A 12955-nucleotide genomic window follows, 5' to 3' on the forward strand; every position below is an offset into this window, starting at 1 on the left:
AAGTTAAACGTTATTCTGAGTTTTATCACCATCAAATAATTTTGCCTCTTCTTGAACCTGATGTAAATAAAATCATATAGTATGTACTTCTGTGTCTGATTTTTTTGTTGTTCAATATAACATTTGTGAGATTCATCCATATTGCTCTTATATCATTAGTTCACTCTTAAAAAAAAAAAATCGTCACCCAAAGACATTTTTTCATTGCTGGTTTAGAAAGAAGAGGAAGGGAGAGAGGAAGGGAGAGAAAAGAACACTGATGCAAGAAAGAAGCACTGACTAATTGCCCTGCATCGGCTCTGGGACAGAGGATGTATGTGCCCAGACTGGGGACAGAACTGCAATCCAGGTATGTGCCCTGAATGGAAATCCAACTGCAATCTTTTGGTTATACGACGAAACTCTAAACAAGTCACGCTGGGCAGGGCAGTTCCTTCTTCTTCTTTTTTTTTTTAATATATATTTTTAAACATTTTATTTATTTATCTTTAGAGGGGAAGGGAAGGAGAGAGGGAGAGAAACATCAATGTATGATTGCCTTTTGTGCGTCCTCTGCTGGGAAATGGCCTGCAGGGAACCGGCCTGCAACCCAGGCATGTGCCCTGACTGGGAATCTAACCGCGATTGTGTGGCCTGCGCTCAATCCACTGAGCTACACCAGCCAGGGCCGCCTTCTTCTTTTTTTAAAAAGATTTTACTTATTTATTTTTAGACAGAGGGAAAGGGAGAAAGAGAGGGAGAGAAACACTAGTGTGAGTTTACTTCTCACAAGCCCCCTACTGGGGACCTGGCCCACAACACAGGCATGTGCCTTGAATGGGAATCGAACTGGTGACCCTTTGGTTCGTAGGACAGTGCTCAATTCACTGAGCCATACCAGCCAGGGCCAGTTCATTCTTTTTTAATGCCATGTAGCATTCCATTTTATAAATATACTACTCTTTATTTATTCATTTTCTTGTTCATGGACTACTTCTAGTTGTTTGACTATTATCAATACAACTGTTGGCCTCACTGGTGTGGCTCAGTGGGTTGCACATTGTCCCACAGAGCTAAAGGTCACCAGTTTGATTCCCAGCCAAGGCACACACCTGGGTTGTGGGCCAGGTTCCCATTTGGGGTTGTGCAAGAGGTTAACTGATAATGCTTCTCTTGCACATCAATGTGTCTCTGCTCTTTCTCCCTCCCTTCCCCCTCGCTAAAAATAAACAAAAATTTAAAATATAACCATTATGAACATTTTCATTCGCTTCTTTGGGTGGACATATGTACTAATTGCATTTCCACACAGACTAAGAAGTAGAATAAGTATAATTTATATAAATCTAAACAATTAACATTTATTTGAATATACTCAATCCTCTTGTATCATACACTACTTATACAACTAATGAATCAAAACGTAATCTATTAATTAACATTTGGGATGATTCTTGGTAGAGAATGTCACCTTGTCCTTGAGCGGCGGGGAACAGGAGCTGGAGGCAGGGCTGTCAGGCGGGGAAGAGTCCACCTCTACTGGCTCCTCTTCTTTGATTTTAATGTCTGGTGTGGAAGGCAGAGACATGTCCAGGGGCCCGGCCACAGCCTGTCAAAACACAGAAAGGAACATAGTTTAACCCGAGGATTCCGTTCAGGTTGAATTTGTATCTTCCCAGTTAAAAGGTGAGGGAATACACTTCCAAGAAATTCAGCCCTTGGTCAAAGGACCAAACTGCAAATCAAAGAAATGTGAAGCCTAGGTTTTATGTACAACTCTAGCCAAATTATTTTAACTTCTCAGAGCTTCTGTTTCCTTAACCATAAAATGGAAATACCACCTGCTTCACCATGGATGAATACTTAGAAAAATTCAGAACGGGAAAATATATAATGGTTATAAAGACCCTGAAAGGAAAAAAAAATGTCATTTAAATCCATCCAAGTATTATGATATTATTTTTCAGGAAAGTAAAATGATTCCTGAATCTACTGCCTGCCTTTCCCCAACCAGCTCTACTGGCTATTGGAGAGCTGTGAACACTTTTTCTGCTAACCAGAATGACTAGATTACCCAATTATCAAAAGCAAATAAAGATCAATTGACTATTAAAGTACTGCAGACAAGATAAGAAAGACCTTTTCTAGGGAACTCTCTAGGCCTGATGGTGATTTCACCCCAAAATCTGGTCCTAGAGGTTAAAAGTTAGGAATATAGGGTTTCAGGGTAACAAAAGAAAGGTTCACCGGATCAGTGAAAGAAATTAGAACTTGGTCCTAGAAGTAGGACTGGAGAAAACCAGAAAAAGATAGTACTTGTCTAGCAGTGGTGTAATCACCTCACAGAACCGTGGAGGCATAAATGGCTTTGCAGGGAACAATAAACAACACAATGACACCCTGACACTGCACCATGACAGGAGCATGAACTGCTGGCACTGCAGTTCAGTTTCATAACAAAGTGGGTCTTTTGTTCTATTCTTCCCATATTTTAGAATTCTTGGTGAAACAGGAGTTTCTAACTCTTCCCTTGCTATCTTAATCCCTTAAAACCTTCCTGATACTGAGCAAACTGATGATAATCTGGTGTCTACTACATTAAAAAAAGGTAGTAACAGTTCTTTTTTTCCAATCTGATGGAGGTGAGCAACAACAAATATGGTTTCACTTCTGCCCTCATTTTTCTACATTGGTAAGATGTCAGGCCCAATTGAGCTAATAATTCTGGTATCTCTTAAGTCACAAAGAGGCCTCTCGATCACAAATTTAAGATCTCCTTGGGGCATCTTCTAGAAAAGCTGTGGTTCAGGAGAGTTTTGGGCTCATACAACACTCCTGAAGACCATCTTACATTGAGTCTGTTCTCATTAAGGTGAGGTGAAGACCACCCCCCTGTACAGGCAGGAAGAAACGCTGAGAGATACTCAATGAGTAAAGGCTTGACTAACTATGAATGACATCTCAGAAGTGTTAACTGAGCTAAAATGGCAATGGAAGAAATCTGAACCTTTTCAAGGGAGCCTAATTTCTTGAATTTGCCTATAATGAGTTTGGTTTAAAATCCCCCTCACATCTTGGTGGAAACAATTTGACTAATTTCTTTGTTTTAGGGGAGGGAGAAATGACAGCATGGATAGGGTAAAGAAGCTGTAAAATAAAATTATATCATATAGGTTGAAGCAACTGAAAAACGAGAGACCTGGGTCTCCAAAGGAAAAGTATGATGATAAGACCATGGTTAGTTCTGCCTTTAAAAATATATATTTATTTTTAGAGAGAGGAGAAGGGAGGGAGAAAGAGAGAGAGAGAGAAACATCAAGGTGTGATAGATGCATCGATGGGTTGCTTCTCACAAGTACCTAATCGGGCTTCTCACAAGCCCCCAACTAGCCCGCAACCCAGGCATGTGCCCTGACTGGGAATTGACCCACAACCTTTTGATTCAAAGGCCAGCACTCAATCCACTGAGCCATACCAGCCAGGGCTAGTTCTGCCATTTGAAAGTAGAACTACAAGTATATGTCACTGATCACCCTGCTTTCTTTTAGTTTGAGGGAGATAGCATGAAAAGAAGCTCATATAAAGCTATGGAATTTGGAATGACCTCCAGTAATAAGGACACTTTATCTTTCACTCTTACAATTTAAACTGAATAGAAAAATTATGTCCAATTCCCTCTTAGAAGGAAACAGCTTTCCTGAACATTTTATCTCATATCCTGGCTTTTCTATATTCTGATGGGATTCCATGCCTTACTGCGTCATGCATTATGAAAGGCACATGTGGCTAATGTGTGTATGTTTTGAGATGATATATTGGAATTTGTCTGAATTATTATGGAACACAGACCTGATTTTAAATAATAACCTAGAATTTTAATATAGAGTAGAATAAACTTTGACCTTTCCAGTTTCCTTCCCCCTGAATCCCTTATACCATGGGAACTATTTTTCTTTGACTCTGCTTCTTGAACTATTTCCTCTGCCCTTCCAAACTAAATTATTCTTTAGTGATTTGGAATATAAAGGCTAAAACTGGAATCATAGCACCTTAGGAGGTAAAAGCATTTCTCACTTCAATCCTCTCTACAATATCTATACTAAGTGGCCTACATATAATTGAATAATTTTATGAGAGCTTCCACCTGCTGGCCATACTTCCACCTTTGGGTCATATAAAAAATCTTTCTTTAAAAATATTTTATTTATGCCCTGGCTGGTGTAGCTCAGTGGATTGAGTGCGGGCCTGCGAACCAGACAATCGTGGTTCGATTCCCAGTTAGGGCACATGCCTGGGTTGTAGGCCAGTTCCCTGCAGGCCAGTTCCCAGCAGGGGACGCACGAAAGGCAACCATACATTGATGTTTCTCTCCCTCTCTCCTTCCCTTCCCCTCTAAAGATAAATAAATAAAATCTAAAAAAAAATTTATTTATTATGCTATCACAGTCGCCCCAATTTTTCCCCCTTTGTCTCCTTTCACCCAGCACCACCCACTCCCTCAGGCAATTCTCCCACCATTGTTCATGTCCGTGGGTAATATGTATAAATTCTTTAGCTAATCCATTTCATATACTGTACTTTACATTCCACTGGGTATTCTGTGACTACCTATTTGTACTTCTTTATCCTGTCACCTCTTTACCCATTCCCCTAAAACCCCCTCCAGTCTGGCAACAATCAAAATACTCTGTATCTATGATTCCATGTCTGTTCTTGTTTGCTTAGTTTTTTAGATTCAATGATTGACAGGCATGTATGTATTGCCATTCCATTGTTCATAATTTTGGTCTTCTTTTCTTAAATGAGTCCCTTTAACATTTCATATAATAATGGTTTGGTGATGATGAACTCCTTTACTTTTTTCTTCTCTGGGAAGTTCTTTATCTGCCCTTCGATTCTGAAGGATATATGCTGGGTAGAGCAATCTTAGCTGTATGTTCCTGCTTTTCATGACTTTGAATATTTCTTGACAGTCCCTTCTAGCCTACAAAGTTTCTTTTGAGAAATCAGCTGACAGTCTCATGGGAAAATCCCCTGTAGGTAACTGCTTTTCTCTTGCTGCTTATAAGATTCTATCTTTATCTTTAACCTTTGGCATTTTAATTATGATGTGTCCTGGAGTGGGCCTCTTTGCATCCACCTTATTTGGGACTCTGTGCTTCCTGAACTTGCATGTCTATTTCCTTCACCAAAACGAGGAAGTTTTCTTTCATTATTTTTTCAAATACATTTCCAATTTCTCACTCTTTCTCTTTTCCTTCTGGCACCCCTATGATGTAAATGTTGGAAAGCTTGAAGTTGTCCCAGAGACTGCTTATATTATCCTTGTTTTTTTGGATTCTTTTTTCTCCTTGTTCTGATTGCTTGTTTTTTTCTTCACTGTGTTCCAAATCATTGATTTGATTCTCAGCTTTATTCATTCTACTGTTGTTTCCCTGTATATTGTTCTTTTTTTCAATTAGTGTATCCTTCATTTATTTTTTTGAAAATATTTTACTTATTTTTAGAGAGAGGGGAAAGGAGGGAGAGAGGGAGAAAAATATTAGTGTGTGACAGAAACACTGATTGATTGACTGCCTCCTCACACCCCTAACTGAGGACCTGGCTTGCAACCCAGGCATGTGCCCTGAATGGGAATTGAACTGGAAACTTTTTGGTTCACAGGCTGGCACTCAGTCCACTGAGCCATATCAGCCAGGTTGATCCTTTGTTGCTAACTGGATTTTTTTTTTATGCTACTAAGATCCTCAATAAGTTCCTCTGGCATCATTATAACCAGTGTTTTGAACTCTTCATCTGATGGATTGCTTATCTCCATTTTGTTTAGTTCTTTTTCTGGAGTTTTGATTTGTTCTTCCATTTGGGCCATTTCTTTGTCTCTTCATTTTGGCAGCCTCCCTGTGTTTGTTTTTATGTATCAAGTAGAGCTGCTATGACTCCCTGTCTTCATTATGTCACCAAATGTAATAGGTGTCCTGTAGGGTCCAGTGGCATAGCCTCTTCTATCACTTAAGCTGGGTCCTCGAGGTGTGCCCTTCATGTTGGCTAAACACACTCTCCTTGTGTAGAGACCTGGTTGCTGTTTGCAGGTCAATGGGAAGAATTTACCCCAGCCAGTAAGTTGCAAAGATTGGCTGTGACCACTGACCACCAACCTCTGCCCTCCATGGAGGATCAGCTGTAGAGGGGCAGGGTGGTGGTGCTCTGATGTGGTCTGTAGCTGTCTACTAGGTGCACAGGCCCTGGGGTTTCTCAGGTGGTGCAGGCCAAGGTCAGCCCCCACATGTGTTTTGCTCAGGGCCACCCTGCCTGAGCTACAGAGCAATCTGAGGTGGCTACTGCTTGTGCTGGGTTTGGAGATTCCTAGGTAAAGCCAAGCTGTGAATTTAGCCTGGCTACTGCTAGTGCTGTGCCTGGGGCTATTTAGCAAGAGGTATAGGGGCTGAAGGCTCATTGAGGCTGGCTGCTGCTTATTTGAAATGATTTAGAAAGTTGTGAAGCGTGCACCAAGACCAGCCATATTATGAAAAAACTACTGTTAACAGCTATAAGTTGGGTGGGATGGAGCCTTAGAGGCAGATCTCCAGGGCAGGGCAAACAGTGTTACCCACGTTGATGGAGTCTTAGATATGGCACCTGCCTGTCAGCTCTGTGCCTCTGCTCTCCTTTCTGTCTGGGAGAAAGCTGTCCCCTAGCTCTTCCCTTGATGCCAGACACTTCAGTTTCTTCCTGTATGCTACTGATGCTTTTCAAGCTGCTAGCCCAGTGCTGGAGCTCAGAGGAACTGAGTTTGAGTAGGTGAATCCATGTGTGAGTCCTTTAAGAGGAACTGCTTGGGGCTCTAGAAGTTTCTTCCACCAATTGAGTCCTTGCTGGTTTTTGCAGGCAGAACTAATGGGGAATATCTTGCTGGCATTCGTACCCTGAGCTGGGAGGCCTGGAGTGGAGCTAGAACTCCTTATTCCTTAAACATCCCTCCTGAATTTTTATCCACCACAAGTATATGTGGGACCAACCTATTCCACATCTCTGCACCTCCTACCAGTCTGGATGGATGTGGTTTCTTTTATTCCATAGTCATCAGATTTCCATTCAACTTGATTTCTGCTGGTTCTGAGTGAGGGTTGTTCTCTAATTTAGTTGTAATTTTGATGTAATTGTGAGAGGAGGTGAGCAGTGTTTCCTTATGCTGCCATCTTGATCAGAAGCCAGAAAGTAAAAAACCCTTCTTAAAAAAAAAAAGTTTATTTATTTATTTATTTTTAGAGAGAGGGGAAGGGAAGGAGAAAAAGTGGAAGAGAAACATCAATGTGTGGTTGCCCCTCATGTGTCCCCTACTGGGGACCTGGCCTGTAACCCAGGCAGGTACCCTGACTGGGAATTGAACCAGCAACCCTTTGCTTCACAGGCCCATGCTCAATCCACTGAGCTACACCAGTCAGGGCAAAACCCTTCTTTTTTTACATATAAGCTCTTGAAATATTCGAAGACTGAACTTTAGTTCACATTAGATCTTCTCTTTTCCAAGTAAAACTTCCTCAAGTTTTAAATATTCCCAACGTTGCATAATTGCCAGTTCTTTCATCATCCTGGCTGATCTCCCTTGGAAGCCACTGAGAACATCATTCTCACCCTGGCTGGTGTGGCTCAGTGGATTGAGCACCGGCCTTCAAAGCAAAGCATAGCAGTTCGATTCTCAGTCTAGGGTACATGCCTGAGTTGCAGGCTGGGTCCCCAGTAGGGGGTACATGAGAGGGAACCACATATTGATGTTTCTCTTCCTCATTTCCCCTCTAAAATAAACTATTTTAAAAGAGAAAATCCTTCTTTAAGAAAAAGAAGGATTTTTTTCTTCTTTAAGAAAAAGTGGTGATTGCAGGTGGAGGGGGTAAGCGGAGGGGGAAGAGAGTATAAGGGGGATAAAAAATAATGAAAAAAAATACAATGATTTTAAAAAAGTGAAAAAAGAAAACATTGGCAGGACAATCTTTAGTGAAAATTGCCATAGTTTCCTGCCTCAACAGTGCTTGGATGGAACCAGTGCTTTACTCCCATCGCATCCGGATGCCCAGATCCGGCCTAGCCTGAGGCCCCTGCAGCCACTGTAGCACTCGAAGCCAGCTCTCCTCAGTTGTCTACCATGATGATGGCGTCCACCTCGCAGGTGTGCCAGAACTAACACCAGGACTTGGAGGCCACCATCAACTGCCCTATCAATCTGTAGGAAGCTCTGCTTCCTACATCTACCTGTCCATGTTGATTAGGTGGCTTTGAAGAATTTTCCATATATTTTCTTCACCAATCTCATAAGGAGAGGGAACACACTGAGAAAATGATGAAGGAAGCTTCAGAACCAGTGAGGTGGCTAAGTATTTTCTCAGGATATCAGAAACTGAGACTGTGATGAGAACGGGCTGGAGGACAGGCAGAATATAATGGCGTATATGTTACACTTGGAATATTTCCCCAGGATACCAAAAAGCCAGACTGTGATGAGAACTGGACGAATGCAATGGAGTGTAATGTTATACTTGAAAAAAAGTGTGAATCAGTTACTACTGGACTTTCACAAACTGACAACTGACAAAAATAACCCTCATTTGTGTGACTTCATTGAGATTCACTACCTGAATGAGCAGGTGAAATCCACCAAAGAATTGGAAGATCACATATTCAACTTGTGCAGGTTGGGAGCTCCTGAAACTGGCATAAGAGAGTATCTCTTTGATAAGCACATCCTGAAGACAATGAAGAGAGCTAAGCCTTAGACTGACTTCCCACAGCCAAGGGGGTGACTTTCCTGATCACCAAAGTAGTACATATCGTACATGTTGGAGTTACCTTTACCTTTTCTATAACTTATAGCAAATCATCCACTTATGATCTTTCATTTGTACCATTCCTTAAAAAATTGCCCTGGCTGGTGTGGCTCAGTAGATTGAGTGCAGGCCTGCAAACCAAAGAGTTGCCAGTTCTATTCCCAGTCAGGACATATTCCTAGGTTGTGGGCCAGGTCCCCAGTGCGGGGTGCTCAAGAGGCAACCACACATTGATGTTTCTTTCCCTCTCTTTCTCCCTCTCTTCACTTCTTTAAAAATAAATAAAATCTTTTAAAAAAAAAAAACCAATTTAAAGTAATTTGGTTCTCCCAGCAAAAAAAGAAAACATAGGCAGTGAAATCTCTGACATTTCTCTTAACAATATTTTTTCTTAATTTTTGTAAAGAAAGAGATATCTTCATTTTTAAATGTATTTATTGATTTTAGAGAGGGAGGGAAGATAGAGGGAGAAAGAAACAGGGAGAGGGACTGATTTATTCCACTTATTTATTCATTCATTAGTTGATTTTTTTATGTCCCCTGACCAGAGATTGAATCTGTAACCTTGACACATCAGGACAATACTCCAACCAACTGAGTTATCTGGCCAGGGAAGCAGTATTTTTTCTACTATATATCCTTGATCAAGGGAAACAAAAGAAAAAAAAATAAACAAATGGGACTACATCAAACTAAAAAGTTTTTGCATATCAACAAAACAAAAAGATTATTGAACAGAAGATATCCATTAATGATACATCCTATAAGGAGTTAATATCCAAAATTCATAGAGCTCATACAACTCAACACTAAAAAAATTCCAATTAAACATGGACAGAGGACCTGATTAGACGATTCTTCAAGTGGACATACAAATGCCCAATAGAAATATGAAAAGATCTCAACACCATTAATCATCAGAGAAATGTAAATTAAAACCACAATGAGCTATCACCTTACACCTATTAGAATGGCTATCATTAATAAATAAAAAAACAACAAGTGTTAGTAAGGATGTAGAGAAAAGGGAATTTTGTGCACAGTTAATGGGAATGCAAATTGGTGGAGCTACTGTGGAAAACAGTATGGAGGGTCCTCAACAAATTAAAAATGAACTGCCTATATAACCAAGCAATTCCACTTCTGGGAATATATTTGAAGAAACCCAAAATACTAATTTGAAAGATTATATGTATCCCTAAATTCATACAACATTATGACAACAGCCAAGATGAGGAACCAACCTAAGTGCCCATCAATAGACCAGTGGATAAAAAAGCTGTGGTATATATACAAAGGAATATTACTTGGCCACACACAAAACAATTAAATTGTACCATTTGTGACAGCATGGATGGACCTGGAGGGTATTATGCTAAGTGAAGTAATTCAGTCAGAGAAATACAAATGTCACAGAATTTCACTTGTATGTGGAATCTAAAGAACAAAATAAATGAACAAGCAAAACTGAAACAGACTCATAGATACAGAGAACAGACTGATTTTGCCAGAGGGGAGCGGGGTTGTAGGACTGGGAGAAAAAGGTGAGGGGATGAAGTACAAATTGGTAGTTCAAAATAGTCACGGGGGGGCAACTTCCAGCCAAGATGGAGGCATAGGTAGATGCACTTTGCCTTATCGCACAGCCAAAAGAAGGACAACAAATTTAAAAACAAAAAATAACCAGAACTGCCAGAAAACTGAACTGTATGGAAGTCTGACAACCAAGGAGTTAAAGAAGAAACATTCATTCAGACTGGCAGGAGGGGCGGAGATGGGCAGCTGGGGCTGAGAGGACACGTGGCAAGGTGGGGGCTGGTAGACCAGGCAGTCCCACATTCACATGCAGATAAACTGGGAGAAAAAACCAGGGAGGAAGAACACCATACAACCCAGGATTCCAGTGCAGAGAAATAAAGTCTCAAAAACTCTGACTGTAAAAACCTATGGGGGTCCCTGTGTGGGGAGAAACTCCCAGCCTCACAGGAGAGTTCACTGGAGAGACACACAGGGCCCTAGAACGCACACAATCGTACCCAACTGGGAATCAACACCAGAAGGGCCCAATTTGCTTGTGGGTAGCAGGGGAAGTGACTGAAAGTGGGAAGAGAGCCCAGCAAGTGACACTGTTCCCTCTTGGAACCCTTCCCAAATTTAGCACCACAACATAGCAACCTGGGTTGCCCCAACCTGGCAAATACCTAAGGCTCTGCCCCTTTCTATTTAACAGATGCACCAAGACAAAAAAATATGGCCCAAATGAAAGAACAGATCAAAGCTCCAAAAATAGAATTAAGTGATGAAGAGATAGCCAACCTATCAGATGCAGAGTTCAAAACACTGGTAATCAGGATTCTCACACTAATGGTTGGGTATGGCTGCAAAATAGAGGAAGAAGTGAAGGTTATGCAAAGTGAAACCAAGGACCATATACAGGGAACCAACAGGGAAAGGAAGGAAACCGGGACCCAAATAAAAAATTTGGAGCAGAAGGAAGAAATAAACATTCAATCAGAACGGAATTAAGAAACAAAAAAACAAATGGGGAGAGGCTTAGGAACCTGCAGGACATCTTTAAACATTCCAATATCTGAATTATAGGGGTCACAGAAGGAGAAGAGTAAGAGTAAGAAATTGAAAACTTGTCTGAACAAATAATGAAGGAGAACTCCCCCAATCTGGAGGAGGAAATAAGACTTCCAGGAAGCTCAGAGAGGCCCAAAGAAGTGGGATCCAAGGAAACACAGACTAAGGCACATCATAATTACCTTAGCCAAGACTAAAGATAAAAAGAAGCTCTTAAAAGCAGCATGAAAAATGGAAACAGTTATGTACAAAGGAGTTGCCATAAGACTGTCAGCTGATTTCTCAGAAGAAACCTTGCAGGCAAGAAGGGGCTGGAAAGAAGTATTCCAAGTCATGAAAGGCAAGAACCGACACCCAAGATTGCTCTATTCAGCAAAGCTACCATTTAGAATGGAAGGACAGATAAAGTGGTTCCCAGATAAGGTCAAGTTAAAGGAGTTCATCATCACCAAGCCCTTACTATATGAAATGTTAAAGGGATTTATCTGAGAAAAAGAAGATGATCAAATCTATGAACGATAAAATGTGACAAACTCACAACTATCAACAACTGAACTTAAAAAACAAAAGCGAGAACAAAAACAAACTAAGCAAACAACTAGAACAGGAACAGAATCACAGAAATGGAGGTCACATGGAGGATTATCAGTGGGAAGGTGGAGGGGAGAGAATGGGGGAAAAGGTGCACTAATAAGAAGCATGGATGGTATGTACAGAATAGACAGGGGGAGGTTAAGAATAGTATGGGAAATGGAGAAGCCAAAGAACTTATGTACAAATCATGGACATGAACTAAAGTGGGGGAATGCTGGTGGGAGAGGGTGTTCAGGGGGGAGGAGAATAAAAGGGAGAAAAAAAATGGGACAACTGTAATAGCATAATCAATAAAATATATTAAAAAATAATCACAGGGATGTAAAGTACAGCATAGGGAATACAGTCAATCACATTATAACAACTGTGTACAGTGCTAACTGAGTACTGGCAATATTGGGTGGGGGGAATACTTTGTGTATGTGTCTTTTGTTAAGATTTTATTTATTTATTTATTTTTAGAGAGGGGAAGGGAGGGAAAGAGAGAGGAAGACAAACATTGATGTGTGCTTGCCCCTCATGTGCCCCCTACTGGGGACCTCACCTGCAACCCAGGCATGTGCCGGAGACTGGGAATCTATTTGGCAACCCTTTGGTTCACAGGCTGGTATACAATCCACTGAGCTACACCAGCCAGGGCAGGGGGAACACTTTGTAAAATATATGATTACCTAACCACTATACTGTACACCTGAAACCAATACAAAATAATATTGAATGTAAACTGTAATTGAGAAATAAAATTTTTAAAAAATATTCTTCTTTAAGTTTAATGTCTTGAATATGACTAGAAAGCTACTTCAAGGTAAGAGCCACATACAAATGTCGCTCAAACAAAGAAGAGTCTAAATTCAGTAAATGTTTCTTTTTTCTTTTCTTTTTTTAAAGATTTTATTTATTTAAGTTATCTTTAGAGGGGAAAGGAAGGAGAGAAGGAGCGAAATATCAATGTATGGTTGCCTCTCATGTGTCCCTTG

The 12955-nt window shown here is 40.7% G+C and overlaps 1 protein-coding gene across 7 annotated transcripts in view; it reads right to left on the minus strand.

Annotated features, from left to right (window-relative positions):
* Positions 1–12955, minus strand: part of ATF7 (activating transcription factor 7) — a 104386-nt gene that overhangs the window by 22992 nt on the left and 68439 nt on the right. For all 7 annotated transcript variants that reach the window (XM_037137560.2, XM_037137557.2, XM_037137558.2 and 4 more), the window contains one exon: positions 1451–1588. In XM_037137560.2, the coding sequence (XP_036993455.2) occupies positions 1451–1588 (138 nt within the window). The remainder of the gene's footprint in view (positions 1–1450; positions 1589–12955) is intronic.

This window comes from Artibeus jamaicensis, unplaced genomic scaffold (assembly GCF_021234435.1).
Source record: "Artibeus jamaicensis isolate MK-2021 breed Jamaican fruit bat unplaced genomic scaffold, CSHL_Jam_final contig_233, whole genome shotgun sequence".
NCBI lineage: Eukaryota > Metazoa > Chordata > Mammalia > Chiroptera > Phyllostomidae > Artibeus > Artibeus jamaicensis.